Source organism: Sus scrofa, chromosome 15, assembly GCF_000003025.6.
Source record: "Sus scrofa isolate TJ Tabasco breed Duroc chromosome 15, Sscrofa11.1, whole genome shotgun sequence".
Taxonomy (NCBI): domain Eukaryota; kingdom Metazoa; phylum Chordata; class Mammalia; order Artiodactyla; family Suidae; genus Sus; species Sus scrofa.
The window spans coordinates 66,072,513-66,090,485 of record NC_010457.5 but is presented as its reverse complement, the minus strand read 5'-3'; the positions used below and the strand labels follow the sequence as shown (position 1 = coordinate 66,090,485).

The 17,973-nt window shown below is 44.1% G+C and overlaps 1 protein-coding gene across 11 annotated transcripts in view; it reads right to left on the bottom strand.

Annotated features, from left to right (window-relative positions):
• Window positions 1–17,973, bottom strand: part of TANC1 (tetratricopeptide repeat, ankyrin repeat and coiled-coil containing 1) — a 245,833-nt gene that overhangs the window by 75,515 nt on the left and 152,345 nt on the right. For 10 of the 11 annotated variants that reach the window (XM_021074763.1, XM_021074760.1, XM_021074762.1 and 7 more), the window contains 2 exons: window positions 10,596–10,726; window positions 9,395–9,581 (listed from right to left, as the gene is read on the bottom strand). In XM_021074763.1, coding sequence (XP_020930422.1) covers window positions 9,395–9,581; window positions 10,596–10,726 — 318 coding nt within the window. Of the gene's footprint in view, window positions 1–1,256; window positions 3,758–9,394; window positions 9,582–10,595; window positions 10,727–17,973 lie in introns of those variants that run through there. The other variant, XM_021074769.1, reaches the window with a different exon arrangement.

Here is a 17,973-nt window from a genome sequence, read left to right as displayed (position 1 = left end):
AAAAAAAAAAAAAGAAGAAGAAAACAAAACGTGCCCTCCCCATACAGAGATCAAAATAACACTCAGCGCTTACCCACGCATGGTGCAGGGGGATTAGGACAGGAAATTGGTGGGTGTGGGGTAAGAGAATAGGGGTCCCCAAACAGGTCCAAGGTATAGAGATATTAAAGAAAGACCCAGTTGCAGCTGGGGCCAGTCCCTACCCCAGGAAGGCCCACTCTCACTGAGGGCATAAATAAAGCTTGCTGTACACTGCTACCTGACCCTTGATTTCGACCTCCGAGGCAACCAGCAAGATCACTTTTTTTTTTTTTTTCTTTTTTTTGCTCAGGGCGACAGACTGGAACTGCTCATTAAAAGGGCCCAGGTCAGAGCTGTTACACTGTGGGGTCGGCTTGAGGGGAAATTCCCTTTGACCCAGATCCGTTCCTGTCCTGAGCTGATCTCTCCTCCCTGGAGAGACGGCCTTTCTCCATCCCTGTGCAGCAAGACCACTGGGTCTATCCTGGCGGTGCTGCAGCACCTCCCAGCCGGAACAATCTCCCACCAGACTGCCTGCCTCCATCCTTGTGTGACGAAGCCCGCTGGCTCTATCCCAGCGCCACTCTATGCTGCTTGGCCTGCACCTCCAAATCCTTGTTGTGTGTAGGCAAAGACCGAGGGAGCTAGTGCAGGGCAGAGGAAGCTGACAGAAGGGCACAGGTAGAGTGCCTTGTATATCGTGAGTACTCAGCAATGCTTTCCTCCCCATACCACTGAAGAAAAATAAAGTAGCACCAAAAAAACCAAACAGCTTTCAATGTCTAAATCCAGTTTAATGGTTGACAGGAAGAGTTTAAAAGTTAAAACACTGGCCCAGTGATTTAAAGATCAAACAAGAAACAGAGCGGTTGCTTAGGAAAGTGAGAGAAGGGAAGACATGAATAAAAAAGGAAACTCCAACTATTGCAGACACGGCCTCCTTTGACCTGACCGCCTAAAGATCACCAACAATTTCTGAAAGCAAAGACTCATCTACCAAGATTGCGGGGAGATCAAAGCAAGTTCGAGGGAGCCGCATCCCTACCACCTAGTCCTCTCCTGGCGCTGTCATGCCACACTCTAGATCTCCCTGGGCGACAAAGGGAAAGAACCAGCCTGCATGAAGCTATCCAACCAAAGATGCCAGACTGTATTTCTTCCTCGGCGCCACCCACACCCGAACAAACCACAGGGAACCAAGTCTGACGCTGGCCCGCCTGGATGTCTGCTCTCACCTCCCTCAGCCCAGTGAGGAGCGGCTCCAGCAAAGGCACTCAAGGCAGGACACAGGGTGGGCGGCCTCAGTTACTTCCGGTTCCAGCGAGCTTTTTGGCTTCTCCTCCTGCCACTTCGAATGGACAGCAGCTCGAGGCTCCTCTGGCCAGCCCTGTGTAACCGCCAGGGTGCCCTGCTCCTTCTGGCTGTGCACAAGGGCTCTGTGCTTCGGCTTGTGACAGAGTTCTGTCCTAAATCTCCAGCTCAGTGCTCACTGCATTGCGCAAGGCTTGCTCTGCTATGACATGCAGCGAGGCCAGGGACCTGAGCCACAGCCATGTGGTCACACCTGAAGGGGCAGCTGGGGCAGGGCGGTGGGGGAGGGGAGGACAATCCACAGCACCCAAACCTCAGCCTCGCCTCGCCCACACATCCCCACACTGCCCAACTTCAGTCTCACTGGGCCATGCTGCCCAGACTCAGTCTGACAGGGCAGGTAGCAGCCTCCAGAGAACAGCCTGCAAACTTACACAACGGGAAGTTTTCTAGCAACAGAACACAACACGGTGTACTGGTAAAGCTTCACATAACTGGTACACTGGAGGCTAGACACTGCAACTTCTTAGTCCAATGACTCCACAAGATTCCAGACTCTTCCAGAAAAGAGCACGAGGCACTATTAGTGGTTGGTATTATTATGCACCTACAGCATACTCCTGCCATCAGAGATGCCAATCACTGCCATGTTTTAAAGCTTTTTCAGCAATTGACAACTCACCAAAGTCTCCAAGGGCAGGAAACCATTCTTTATTGTCCCAGTACTGAACAAATGTGCTCCTGGTATACAGCTGGTGGCAATAAATGCTTCACAGAACAGCCTCAAGAATCCAACCATGGTCTGAATACAAGTATAGCAGGCGCTTTGCTTTCTTGCATCATCACCAAGGACTTTTCTCCCACATTAAGTACGTTACCAAATTATATATGTAAAGGCAAATTTTCCTCCTTCACCCAAGAGATTAAAAAAAAAGCTGCTATAATTAAGGATGATTTTTTAAATTGCAGGCAATGTAGCAAAATGAATATTAACACAGATTTGAAACACTCTAAATAGTTATTACCAAATCAATTTCAAAGCATTTCAATTTAGCAGCAAGCAGGGCAATACAGGTGGCAACAAAGCAGAATTAGCATAAAATCAAAAGGGCAGGATTTACAACAAGTTAAAAATGAAAATAAAGTAAAATTAATTCCTCTGTGTGCCTTTCTCTGCACCTGATCATCTCCCTTGGGACATAAAGTCCAGGAAATAAAAGGTCTAAATCTACCTCTGGAATCACTTTCATTTTACAAGCCCAGGAAGCAGAGAAGAGAGACCCTGGAAAATAAAAGTTGGCCCACGGCAACTTTTTTTTAATGTCCTAAATAACCGGGCAGAAAAACAAATATTATCAAACTCTACCAAGCACCAGTAGGATACTAATCAAATGTCCTACATTTCACTGCAAGCCACTTTTGCAGGAGCAATGCTTCAGCAAAGGTACTCCCATGCTTATACTTTTATCTGCCTCCGAGCTTCAAAGTGAGCAGGAGGAGAGCAAACGTAAGCTCCGTCCCTGTCCCACAGAGAAAGGGGAAAGCCAGTAGGAGAAGCCTGAGTTCTTGCTTTACCCTTTTCAAATTCTGAGCACTTAATCATCCTGAAAGCTTCCTGGTCTGGTGGAATGCAGTGGCTCAGGTGTTGGGGAGCAGGGCAGGTGGAGGACATACCTGCTCAGTCGAGACACACCCAGCTGGAGAGGTGGTGGGGTGAGGTGTGGCCAGCACCCACTCACATCCCCTCCCCGCCCTTCATGGGGTTGTCCTAACACCAGCTTTCAAAAGGGAACGCATCCGGCACACCACACAAGTAATTTGGAGATTATAAATGTCAGCAGGTAAGAGCAGATGGCAGAGAAAGGAAATGCAAGGGATGGTTGACTTTTAATGGCTTCTCTCTGCCAGAATTTTTTTAATTGCTACCTGGAAATCTTCTCCTGGCTACATCTATCAGTGATGGATAGGAAGGATTTACTCTTGTTCTAAATTTGGACAGGAAAGCTGAGTTTTGTTTGTTTCTCCTCATCTCATATCCATTCTCTTTCTTCCTAAATAGAGAAATAGCCTGTTTCTTTGAAATTAACAGACACACCCAATACAGATCACGATATGGACAGAAACAAATATTAAACAATATTTTTAAATCAAGAAGCCCACTCTTTTCAGTGATGTTTTCTTTCTTAAATCAGATTGGTTTCCACCCAGATTTTAATGAATACACATATAAGCATATGACATTTTATTATGCTTCACAGAAATTACTTTCTTTTTTTTTCCCAAACTGAAGGTCTGTGGCAACCCTGCGTTGAACAAGTGTGAGGTGCTCCCAACAACAGTATCTGCTCACTTTGCATCTCTGTGTCACATTTGGTAATTTATTTATTTATTTATTTTTAATAGTTATTTCCCCAATACAATTTTTTTCCTACTGTATAGCATGGTGACCCAGTTACACATACATGTACACATTCTATTTTCACACATTATCATGCTCCATCATAAGTGACTAGACATAGTTCCCAGTGCTACACAGCAGGATCTCATTGCTAATCCATTCCAAAGGCAATAGTTTGTATCTATTAACCCCAAGCCTCCGAACCACCCCACTCCCTCCCCCTCCCCCTTGGCAACCACAATTCTATTCTGCAAGAATAGGCTTTTTTTTTTGCTTTTAGGGCTACATCCGTGGCATATGGAGGATCCCAGGCTAGGGGTCTAATTGAAGCTACAGCTGCCAGCCTACACCACAGCAACATCAGATCCAAGTCGTGTCTTTGACCTACACCACAGCTCACGGCAACACTGGATCCTTGACCCACCGAACAAAGCCAGGAATGGAACACACAACTTCACTGTTCCTAGTTGGATTTGTTTATGCTAAGCCACGACAGGAACTCCACATTTTGGTAATTCTTGAAATATTTCAAACCCTCCACCAGTGAAAAGATTACAACTCTTTGAAGGCACCAACGATGGTCAGCTTTGCTTAGCAACTTTTTTTTTTTGCGTTTAGGACTACATCTGTAGCATGTGGAGGTTCCCAGGCTAGGGGTCTAATTGGAGCTATGCCACAGCCACAGCCACAGCAACAGCAACATCAGATCTGAACGCGTCTGTGACCTACACCACAAATCAGAGCAACGCCGGATCTTTAACCCACTGAGTGAGGCCAGGGATCGAACCCGCAACCTCAAGTTCGTAGTCAGATTCGTTTCCATGGCACCACCACGGAAACTCCCTCTTAACAACCATTTTTTAATTAAGGTATGCACTTTTTCTTTTAGACATAAGGCTATCACACACTTAATAGACTACAGCATAGTGTAAACTTTCATGCGCATAAGGAAACTAAAAATAAAATTGGTGTGACTCACTTCATTGCAGTGGAGTGGGATGGATCCTGCTATATTCCTAAGGCATGCCTGTACTTTTTTTTTTTCCTAAGTTGGAATCAATACAGTCTACAATTTCCATGTGTAACAGTTAGAAGCAAGTTACATTCAAGGGAGTGTCACTAAGAAAAAAATGTTTTCTCAGTCGTGCAGGAACTACCTTTAAAAGCTACTTCTTCACAAAGTCTTCCTTTTCAAAATGTGTAACTGAAAATCTGCTTTAGGGTGACTGAGGACAGCTGGCGTCACATTTGGAAGGTTTTCACATTGCAAATTTGAAAAATGAGACAGTAACTTCTAGGTAATGCCAATGATTTTTAATATGTAAAGAGTAAGGAATTTAACTTAAAAAAAAAGAAGATATTTGCAGGGAATTGTTAATTCCATCCATTTCTACATGACAGAATTATTAAACTTCTAAAGACATGTATTGTTGGAAGAACTTGGACCTCCCGAAACAGGATAAAGTGAAGGTGAAGGTAGAGCAGGGGGCGGGGAGGGTTCTGCTAAACCCTGGGCTCCATAGGTGGAGACTGGAAGGGACCCAATAAATTCCTCTAATGGTCATTAGCCCGCTCTTTCTTCTACTAAGCAGCTCCAAAAAGAAAGTCTCTGCACCTCCAATATATCAAAACCAGTAGAAACAGAACCCAGGCAGGCATCCTGTGGCAGCCTGAGAAAGCTGCCTGGGCATGTGGGAACACAGGCTTCCCTTCGCGGCATCTGTTGGGCAAAAATATTTAGACTGAATAGAATCAGCATGACGGAAGTCAGCTTAAATAGTAAGGGGGAGGCCCAGGAATTGTTAAGGACGGCTTAGCACCGTTTGAAAATTCTCTTAAATAGACCGTGCTAATACTGCATGTGGAACTCTGGTCCGAGCCCTGGATGGGATCCTACAGCTTCCCCGAAGCCTGTAAGGCCCTGGCAGCTGCCCACCCCCAAACCTTTGCCATTCCAACCCGAACTCCATGCGTCAACAAATCTTAAACAACTTAAAATGGAAAATTAAATGGAAAGCCTCTTCCTCCCTCCTCCAGGCCCTGTGTAATTTGGAACGTGAACCTTAACCAGCCTGTTTTACGAGTGGCTGCCGGGCCTTCCCGAGCAGGAAGCCAAAATATCTCACCTTCATCTCTGCCCACTGGGATCACAGTGTTCTTGAATATTTTACTGTACAAAACAGTTAAGATGCCCAAAGGTTGCCATTCCCAGGCTACACCTTATGAAAACAGATATGTTCTTTACATAGAAGAAGCACACGCCCCACCCCCACAATCACAGAACCACACCTGAGTCGCAGGTCGCTGTTCCCCAAAGAGGCTGTGGAAGCTGTGCACCCAGGAATGATTCAGGAGAGAGCTCTTCCCTCCTCTGGCCCCACCACGCCCACCTCTTCAAAGAACTTTGCCTAAGTCGGCCTGGAGAGGAAATGCTTTTTTCCCCTCTCCTCCCGACCACACCTGCAATGTGGCCCTTGGCAGCAGGTTCTAACTCTGCAGCTACTGGAGGACAGGGAATGGAGGAACACTGCCACCAGCACAGTACTTCCCTCTCAGCTGCCTACCGTCTTCACTTCCTGCAGGAGATCAGCTAACCAGGCCCAAAGCACCATCTCGTGAAGATGGGGGCCGGGGGTGCCTTCCCTGAAAGAGGGACTTAGGAACCATGTCCCACTTCCTTCCCCCGTCATCTCAACTTTGAAAGAGTCGCGTCTGTGATCTACACCACAGCTCACAGCAGCAACCAGATCCTTAACCCACTGAGCGAGGCCAGGGATCGAACTTTCGTCCTTATGGATATTAGTGGAGCTCGTTACCACTAAGCCAAAACCACTGAGCCACACTGAGCCATTTTTCATGTTCAGCTGAGTGGAGAGAACACAACACAAGGACTTGAGCCAAGGAATGAAGGGCAGCCTCAATGACGTGAAATGTGTCATTTAACTCCAAGGACAAAATACAACTTAAAATACAAATGACATTAAGAGATGTGAAATGCTGATTTGGAATGGGAATCCCGTGCAGCTTCTTTAGAAACCAACTAAACCATCCCCTCCCTTCAAGGCTACTTGACTGAAACAACAATTCTCTTTTCTTAATTTCTCATTCCTGGCACAACGCCAGGAGTCCAGGATAAAGCTGGAATCTTATAGATGCAAGCCCCTAGCCATACTGAGACAAAAGTAAATAATAAAACAAGAATAAGTAAGTTGAAAATATTGAGATGCTATGGAGAGCACATAATGGGGGACTAACAGTCTGGGCTCGGCTGGGACTATATTCAATCAAATACTAATTAAGAGCCTCAATATTCTGGAGTGCAATTGTTCACTGACAACATAGAAAACCAACCAGAAACTTTCCCTCTCCCTCTTTGGAACACTTTTAAAATTGTAGTACTCTCTCTCCATGAGAGAGAGAAAAAGACAGGGAGAATGAATAAATGAAGGAATGAGGGCAGTTTTCCGTCACTGAAAAGGTTTCCGTCAAAACAGGAAATGGGCTGGGTTATAATCAGAGGTGATGCCAATGCCAGAACACAGAATGAAAAGAAAAAGTTGTCAAAATAAAAATATGCAGCACTGGCCAACTTCTTGAAGGAAGACAAACTGTACGGAGGAGAGGACACTGCAGAAGGCCAAGAACGCCATAAGGAAAGTCACCTGGAGTTCCCGTGGTGGCTCAGAGGTAAGGAACCAGACTAGTATCCATGAGGATGCTGGTTTGATCCCTGGTCATGCTCAGTGGGTTAAGGATCCCACGTTGGTGTGGCCGTGGCTATGGCTGTGGCCAGCAGTTGCAGCTCTGATTTGACCCCTAGCCTAGGAATTCCCATATGCCTCAGGTGTGAACCTAAAAAGACAAAAATTTAAAAAAAAGAAAAGTCACCAGGCTATCACAGAATTAACACCAGAGACCCATCAATCGTGTTCAGCTTAGAGAGAGATGGGGCATGAGAACAGTGGTAACACTGGGGAGAATCTGTTAGACAAAACAGCAGGTGGGGAAGCAGAATGACGTAAGAATAGGGAATTAGCAAAATAAGCTCATTGGAAGGGCTGGAGGCTGAGTGAAAAGAATTCAAACCTGCTACAAAAACAAGCATCCATTCACACGAAATGTCCAGAATGAGCTCATCTCTAGAGATCAAAAGCAGACTACCAATTGAGTAGGGCTGAGGGGTGGGAGGGGAGGATGAGGTGTGACTTCTAAGAGTACAGGCTTTCTTTTGGGGGGTGGTAAAAATGTTCTGAAATCAGACTGCGGTGATGGCTGTACAGCTCTGACAGACCACAAACCACTAGTGGTTTAAATGGGTGAACGTTATGGTAGGCGAACTATATCTCAATGAGACAATTAAGACAAAAATCCATGGCAGGCCCTGACCCAAGTACAAACTGAAGGAAGAGGCCACCTTCCTCATGCTGATGGGCTCCTCATAAAACTGTGAGGGGGGTACCACTGCCACCCAGTCCCAGGCATCACACAGGTCCTTCTGGGGCAACCTCCTATTATAAACGGGATGAGCATGCAGCTTATTTTTCAAATTACACTTGAAAAAAAATGGCAGGTGACTGAAGAAAATAAAGAGCTCAAATGTCACTGCATTTGATTACATGCAAATGTGGAAGGAAGTGGGGTTCCGTTCACAATGAAATGTAATATATCCCCCAAAGACATGGGGATCCCTCAGCAAGAGGAAAGAGGTTGAGCTGCTAGGCAGGGCACCGGTGTTGGACAGCAGCATGGCCTCAGTGCAGAAGGGACCTGAACAGGTCACCCAACAGGGGCTGGAGACCAGGGCACACAGGCACCCAGGCCCACCTACAGAAATGCAGATGCAACTCTGTCTGGGATGGGATGTAAAAATAAGGGTTCTTAAATTCCCTGGTTGATTCTAATGTGCACCTAGGACTAGAAACTCCTGAACTAATCAGAAGCCTTAATTTTGACTTCCTTTGAGAAGGAAAGAAGTATGCAAAGAACTCAACTGCAGAGTTCCTTTTTTTCTGCATGACCGAGCAGTGAGCTTCTTAACTATAATTCCACTGCCCTTGCTTTCCAGGGTTGCAGAAGTCATGTAGCCAAGCAGCCTAAGAGCCAGGACTACATTCTGTGTCTCCAGACCCTCAGCTCAGCACAACTGCACCTAATGTGTGAGTACGGACACAGGTATGCAGGGGCAGATGGGTTTCCTTAGAAAACCCTGGCCTCCAAACGTGGTCAGATGCCATTATAAGAAACTAAAGAACAAACACCTGGAAATGAGTGAGCAGATCAGTGACCTTAAGATTGGGCTGGGATGACTTCTTCAATACCCAGGGATTTCACTGTCTTGCCGTGTGTCCTACCCAGACCAGCTCCCCATCAAAGGGAATCACTCAGTGAGGAGGAAAATCTTTGTAACTTCACAGGCCAGACCTGAACTGGGAAACTTTTTACCAAGTGAGCCCAGGGTTATAAAATAAACACCAAAGAATGTGAAAGCCACCGCTTTATCCTCTCACCTGCTGGTGGAGCTAGTGCTGTCTGCAAAGAACAGGGCGGACCTGTCAAGGCCAAACTTTGCAGACCCTGCTGAGATCCTCCTAAGAAGTGCCTGATGGATGATGCTCTGGCTGAAATGCACGGAGGCATTGCAAGACCGAGCAGTAAGCTTCTTACCTATAATTCCACTGTCCTTGCTTTCCAGGGTGGAACTAGGGCTGCTGATGGTCTCACAGGGACTTTTGTTGGCTGCCGTCTTGCTGACACAGCTATTCAAGGTGGAGCAGGGGCTCTCGGTGCTGGGAGATGCGGTGCTGCTTGTTAGTGTGGAGCAAGGGCTAATGCCTTGGCTCAGGGCTGTGCACTGCAAGACGAACGAAGGACAGTTAGCACGGCTTCATGCTACATCCCTGGTTTCCGACGCTAAAGCCGTGAAACTACAAACAGCAAAATGGAAAACAGTCCTTTTTCCTTTTCAAACTAGGGAGCTTAGTGTATACACTGTCTTCCAAATCTTAAAAGAGAAATCTCCTTGTTCTGTTCCCCTCCCTTGTGATCCTTTCTTTTCTGAAAATCACAGTCTTAGACATAATTGAGTGGGAATGCTCATTTGTAAAGCAGAAATAGCAAATGGGCAGACTTCCTTTCATTTAAAGCCTGCAGAAGACAAATGGGTTCTTTGACCTCTGCGCGGGAAATCTGGGAACTCTGTTTTTTGTGTTGTTTCACCGGCATTGCAACCTGACTCAATTCCTGAAGATTTATAGGCTCTGGGAGCAGGGGAAGGAGACTGGTGGCCTCTGCAATCTCAATCAGCAACGCATGACACCCTTGCAGAGACCCCCGCTGGGGGCAGTGGCTCCGGCCCCTCATTGCTATTCTGACACTTCTCACTGAGGATGCGGCAGGCTGCTGCTCTCTAGAAAGCTGGTGCTCTTTGGTAGACGAGCCATTTGATCTCATTTTATTTTATCTTTGCTCATCTTAGGATAAATCTTTTCCTCACCCCACAGACCCTCCAAAATCTCAAGCGATAAAAAAGCGGCTACCCAAGCAGCCAGATGAAAAGAATGGTGCCATAAAGATAAAAGTAGTGTTATTACTGAGGAATTCTCTCAGCCACTTTAATTCATTTAGCTGCTCTTCTCCGGGTGGTGACCAGAAGGTTAATGCAGACATTTTCCTAAGTTCTTCATCCCTCTGCTTCTCCCCACTTCCCCATACTACAAACCCGAAAACAAACTGCTGAAATAAATTTCAACACACAGTGTCCTAGATTCATGTGGTCTGAACGATGACTTTCCCACTTGGAGGGAGGAAGATGCCTTCATTCATCCTCTGAGCAGGTAGGACACATAGCATCTTCCACAGGCCTTACCATGGTTTCATTTTTTTCTTCGATGGTTATATGTGTGGCACTTGGGATGCCTTCTCCCAGTAAAAATCCCAGCCTTGTCAACAGTTCTTGAGCTGCTGGCGAACAGCTTGGTTCATTATCAGCCTTTGCTTCTGGAACAAAGAAAGAAAACAATGAAGATGCCCCTCTGGGGAATTTTAGTATCACATCTGGAGGAGCTGGCATTACAGCTGCTTGTCTGGTGCTTGAATGTATTTTTATGAAACGTGCAAAGTTAGACAATGCTGCCTGTCCTCCAGCAATACATTCTAATTAAGAGGCTGTGACAGGTTAAGAAAACAGTAAAAAAGAAACTCCAAGTGCAAAGCATGAAACAGGTGACCTGAATCAGAAGAACACAGTGTCATTATCTGTCAGCAGTTTCTCTTTCTATGTTGTGAAAAACAGATACTTCAAACACCAAAGGTAGAACAAGACCTATGCTTCATCTTACTTTTGAAGAGCACAGTGTTCAATGCCCACAGAGGAGGCTGAAATAAAGTAAAACCCAAGTTCTCGTGCTGGCAGATGTTGGGGGAAAACTGAAACCCAAGCTCTCATTAAACAAGACAGGGGCATGACCATTTCGGTGGAAACTTGCTGTGCACACCCCACAGGAGTGAAAGTCAAAACGAGGATTCCAATCCCAGGGTCAATCACCAGGGATCCCTGCTGAAACAAAGATCTTAAGTCCCAGGGAACTGGACCCCAAGAGACAGGACCCAGTAGTACACCATTCTGTCCACAGGGAGATGAAGAAAAGTCAGTTGTGTTCTCAGCACGCTGCACAGTAATGCTGGAAGCGTGGTTCACCTGAAGGTCACAGGCTATGTTCAGAAGGCATTCCCTTCTCTAGTCTCCCTAAGGCTGGTCATCTTGCTTTTCACACTCAAGAGAATTTCACTGTTGGATTTGATTTAAATGTTAACTGTAGGTTAACCCTGTATACAAAGCCTAAGGGAACTTAATTATGGTTAATAAAATGCTAGTCACATCATTTTAATGCCTTTCTCATAGTTTCAAGTCAGCATCCATCAGAGGATGAAGTAATGTGTAAAGCAAACCGTGCCTACAAAAGTCAGAATTTAAGAACAATATGCTACCTCTAGTTGTGCAATATGCACAATGAACTAAAGGTGGTATATTGCTCTGAAGTTCTAACTAGTGTTTTGTTGTTTTTTGTTAATATCTAGGTACCTACACTCATACATTCATGAACCAGTTTTCCCTGGATGTGCAAATCTGCAGATAGCAGATAATAGATCTTACAAAAATAAAATAAGGGGAAAAATAACAAGTTAGTGATATTACCTTTGGGCTACAAGACCATCACCTAAGTTCAATGCTAACTTTGCCTTGTGTAAGGAACCACAAAAATCAAAATAAGCATCACAGACTTAGAAAACAAACTTATGCTTACCAGAGGGGAAAGAGGGGCAGGAATAAATTAGGAGTTTAGGATTAACATATACACACTATTATGCATAAAATAGGTAATCATTAAGGACCTATCCTATTGTACAGCACAGGGACCTCTTATTAAATATTCTCTAATAACCTATACGGGAAAAGAATGTGAAAAAGAATGGATATATGTGTGTGTGTGTTTGTATATATATATATATGTATACATATATAAAATTGTGATGATTGTTGTACACCTATAAATGTAATAAAATTCATTAATAAAAAAATTAAAAAATTGAATCACTTTGCTGTATACTTGAAGCTAACACAACACTGTAAATCAACTATACTCCAATATAAAATAAAAACTAAATTGAAAAAACAGAAGCATACAAGAGTTTAAAAAAATCAAAATAAGCAGAGCTGAGAAGACCATCTGCATTATCCTCACCCACATTCCCAGTTTTGCTAAGTCACACTCCCAGGATGACAGCTACAAGGGAAACCAGGCAGGCTGTATCCTCAAGGAAGGAAAAGCCTCCCACTCCCTTGCTTGCTCTCAAAAGCTCCCAATGTTTAGAGTGAGAAGAGCTGTTTCCCGGCTTGGGCTTGCATGTTTTCTAGTTGCTCTAGAATAAAATAACCAAGGCTTGATTGTTCTGGGTTAAGAGAGCCCTGATATTTCTGGACCATTCGAGTTAAACTCATAGCATGAAGGAGCAGTGGCTCCAACCCCAAGGAAATGATTGGGGTGGTAGGGGTGGGGGAGAGCCACCCCAGGGAGAGTCAGCCACACCCTCAAAGCCACTCCTCAGAGGGTACCTTCCCACCAGAGATCTCCAACCATATTTTGACTCTTAAGCTATAGGGGCATTGGGGAAAGGAAGACAGGAGCCAAACCAAACTGGCACACCCCGGGCACACCCAAGGGCTGAACCACTTCAGGACTGATCAGTCCCACCCTCCCCGGCCCCAAGGCTCAGGCAGGGCAGCAACTTTATCTTAGGTGGCAGCTGGACCGGAGGGAGGGAACAGGATGCAGCTGGAAAGGGGAAGAAGTGGGTGAGGGGCAGATCTCAGCAGTTTCCTACTCTACAAACTCCCCCCGCCCCCCCGCTTTCTTTTCGAAACAGTCTCTATGCTGCTACCCAATTGTGACTTGCCCCAGAACGTATAGCTTCTGGTTCAACCTGAAATGCTCCAGGGAAAGTGCCAGAAACTGCTCCCAGTTGGCAACTTCACAAGCTGGGCTGCCACAAAATTGACCCTAATGACAAACAAGGCCACAGCCGAAGGCTCATTCTGTCCTGCGAGGGGTGGAGACAACAGAATTACCACAGCTTCCACACCATGTCTGCAGACAGACACCCCAGATTGTCAAGATTTTCATTTTAACACACAGACGCACACACACAGACACATGCAAACACACATCCAAAGACAACTGGTCACCCAAACCTCCTCTTGTCAGACAAGTTGGGGGGCAGTGGCGATTCCAGCTTTCATGTCTCAATAGACAAGAGACACCCCCATTCACTATTAACTTGTTCTCTTAACCATTCAACCTGGACTTTGTTGCTGCCAAAGTTCCAAAACACCACCCAGGTTCAGGATAGATGAACAGATGTTCTTTATTCCCATTTTTGCACCCGTTAAGCCACATTTTCTTGCTTCCAAAAGCTTCCCAGCCGTCTTTTCATGTTATTCTTTCTACCGAAATGTCATCCTAGTGACCTTCCCTTCAGAAGTCCCCTTCAGTCTGAACTCCTTAATCCATGTCAAGCTGTCCACATCTTTCCTTCCCTAACACACAGAGCCTTCTCTCACTGAACTTTTCATTCTGGCAGAACGACCGCTGGGTGACACGTGACATTGCCATTCTGGGGAGATGAGCTGCCAAGGAACTCACCCTGTTACACTCGACTGTGAAGTGGAAATGCATCTTCCCTTCCATGGTCAGTTACCAAACACTGAGATGTGAACAGACAGGATTTTCTTTGAGCTAAAGACTCCCGAACCAAAATTCAATGGGACACTCTAAATAGAGCCTACTTTCATTTGTGCACTTAATATTAAGTCACTCATCAATAATGGCTCTTCCTTCCCCAATACCAGTGGGATGAGGGCTGTAGAGAAAGACTTCATCTTTTTTTTTTTTTGAGCCATAGCTGAAGGCCACAGCCACAGAGATGCCGGACTCTGAACCCACTGAGCAGGGCCAGTGATTGAACCCGCATCATCATGCATAAGATTTGGGTTCATTACTGCTCAGCCACAATGAGAACCCCCTTTTTTTGTTTTATAATTGAAATGACATGCTTATTTTGTTCTTTTTGGAGAAAATATGTCAGATATCTAATTCTGACAAACCATGACTTGTCAGTTGTTCTTTCAAGTAAAAATGATGTTCCACTTTTTAACAAATGGCTAGTTCAGTCAGCAATTCAAAGAATCACACATGTGCTTCTGGAGATAGCCATCACAGCGGCATGCAGCAGAAGTGCTCTATGCAGACTTCCCATTTCGTCACACAGAATATGAAAAACATGGGTATTCAAGGGTCAAGACTTAATAAAATTCCTTATTTATAGAGTTTCATCAAGGACACTGTTCAGTGCTTTATTATTTCTGATGCAAGTGTGTGATGGTAAAAAAGACCAACCACATGTAGCCCTAGAATAGCAGGTGCCCCTACTTTGATGTGTACGAGGGCATCAGAAGTCTTACCAACAACTGCTTTTGCACCATCACTACAAATGATGATGCAAAAGAAACGGAAGTATCTTAGTTCTATTATGAAAAGAGTTTAGACCTCACAGGCCCCTCACAAGGGACTTGGGGAACTCTTGAAGTCTGTGACCCACACTTTTAGAAACTTTAAGTCTTCAATTTTACTAAAGTCTCCCTTTTCTTTAGAAATAATAAATATGAACATAGTCATACACACTCCTTACCCTACTAACTGATCTCTCATCTTCCCTTACTTGCTGAACGCCTTGGAGGTAAAAGAGGTGGTTTATCCCCTCCAATTCCATTTCTTTATTGCATACCTATAATTTAGATTCATTCACCTTCACGAGTCTGAAATGACCTTGTTAGGCACAGGCAGTAACTTTTTCTTTTTGAAATGGCCTATCTCCTCTATTGATTGTCTTGTATATTTTTGACCTTTGCAAATACTCTGTCCTCCAAAGAAGAAAGTGGCAACTGTCACATCACTCAGAAGGGAAGCCCATGGATACTGAGTGGTCTTGCAGGTTCTTCTACCCTTTTGCTGGTGCTTCTTGCATCTTATTCCCAGCTCAAGAATAAAATACCAGAGTTTCCCAGGTCTCTTCTTTCAATGGCCTTTCCCTAGTCTTATCATGTGCTCTCTAAGCAAAAGGCTGCCCTGTTTCTCTCCTAAGCTCTTTTATGCCCCAGTTTGATCTGTTTGAACTGTTCATTGGACACTTTTTCTTAGATGTTCCCAAACTTCAAACTCAACATGCCTCAAACTGAACCTGAACCAAAATGGATGGTTCCTTCTCTTCTAGTCTGGTCCGTTTCATGTAGTCTCAAAACCCTGAAGTCCTCATCTTTCTCTTATTGCTTCCAGGTCCTTGCAATTCCTCAAGAATCTTCCTTTTCATCACTTCTTTCCTGATCCTGTTCTAATGCAAGATCTTATCCTCTCACTTAGCTACGGAAATCATTTTCTAACCATTCTCCCTGATTTTAGTCCCCTTCCTGCCCCACTCCATCCTATCCTTTGTTGACAGGTGAACCTTGAGGCAGAGCCCCAAGCAAGTCTTTCCCGGCACAGCCTCTGCATGTACACTTGATTCCTCACACAGCTTGGATTAGTCAATACTACTTCCCTTTGTATTATAGTTACTCTGTATATACAGGTCTTTAATCCCTGGCAAGACTCTAAGGCTCCGAGAAAAAAAGGACCTATGCATGACAACCTATCTCAAATAGTATCCAACATAGTGCTTTTCACAGCAGGAGAATTTAATATTTATTCAAGGGAATGCAGAATGAATGGATACTCGACTTCCAGCCTCTCTTCCAGGGCAACATAACAGGTATGTCCCCCTTCGGCACTCCTATCTAACTAAAATCTTACTCAGCTATTGGTCAAATGGTGTATCACCATTCTAAGAAGCTGAAAATTAAATTAGCAGGAGCGAGGTTACCTCTTGGGGAAAGAAGAGAAAGGTAATCAGGAGGAAGCATAGTAACATTTTACTTATTAAACTGAGTAGGAGTACCATATCCTTTATGCATTTTTCAGTCTCTACATGTTTTTGAATGTCTAAAATAGTAATCAAAAACATAAGGCACCAGGAGTTCCTGCTGTGACACAGTGGGTGAAGAATCTGACTGCAGTGGCTCAGGTCACTGCAGAGGTGCAGGTTGAATCCCCAGCCCAGAGCAGTTGGTTACAGACCAGACATTGCCACAGCTGCAGTGTAGGTCGCAGCTATAGCTTGGATTCAATCCCTGGCCTGGAAACTTTCATATACCATGGGTGCAGCCATTGGCGAAAAAAAATAAGGCATCAATATTTAAACATATATCTAAAAAGACTCCTCCCAATAACATAGTTTTGCATTTAATTATCTTGTTATTTCATATATGTTGGGTTTACTTGCTAATCAGACTGCTAGGAAAAAGTTTCATCATATTTTGAGATTGATATTCACTGAGCAATGATTCATAAGACTAAAACTTTCTCACCCCTCCCCATCAAAGCTTCCTCAAGTAGCGATCGATAAATTAAAGCAAACCTAAATGTATTATAGTTGCCCCCAATTCAAAGACACACAGCTGTGGACCCTATTACAATTTAATAATCCTCCCTAATTTATCTGTTTTATTATTTTCCCTTAAGGCATAGGAATTGGTTTTTGGGTAAATAACATTTACCCTTTAAACAATATGTTGGTTTAGCAATATGAAGCCTATTTGTGAAGAACTTACTCTCTATGACACACAGCTTATTAGAATCATTTGACAGGAAAAAGGGGACTGTATTTTGTTTGCAGGCCTCGTTAAGTCACTCTTTCTGTCAGAGTAGAAAATGCTATTCTTCCCAAAATATTTAAAAATACCAAATAAAGTACAATGTCTTTCCATAAAGATGTTTCCAGGTTAATGTAAACTTCAATACACTGGTTCGCTGCTTACAATAAAAATGGCCATCTGCCCCATCACGTAACCTACCTGTCAGATGGCTTAAATATGCATATGACACAAATATAATTGCTTATAAGTTAATGGATAAATTCAAAGTGCTCATTGGTTTTTATTTGGATGTAAATTTCAGAGAGCTAGTAAGCGTCAAGAATTTGTGGAGCTATGACAACCATAAAGCAAGGCAGCTTAGTCTGGGGAGGGTATCTCAAACATCTAGGAATAACTTGGTATTTCACAAGTCTACGGAAAATTTCAAAAGTATTTCATGAGGGTCTGTTTTCAATAGTTTGTTAATCTGGTAAATACCCAAATGCTATTTTTGATAGCATCCAGAAATGTGTCTTAGGGACTTTTTAAAAAATTCCCAAAGGAAATATGCAAAGAATAAACCCAAATTTTAAATGAGGCCTTGAGTGATGCTGCTGCTATGAATCCCTAGAAATTAGGATTTAGTCCATCATGCATCTGTACATGCTTGGGTTAATACTCAATTAGTTTTCGTTTGCTCCAGTCTCTCCTTTACATTCAATGACCTGGACATAAAATTTATACTTTAATATGGCAAACTTAATTAACCCCATTGAAATTTAAAGAATTCCATGGGGATTACAAAACACACCATCCTTTACTAATTGTCAAGTTGAATTTTGTTAGGCAACCACCTCCTCATCAACCAACAGATAATTCTGCTGGGGCTTCCACCAACATCATGGCTACCCACGAAAGACCATGTGCCCACGCCCGTGAACCACGCCCCTTTGCGAGACAC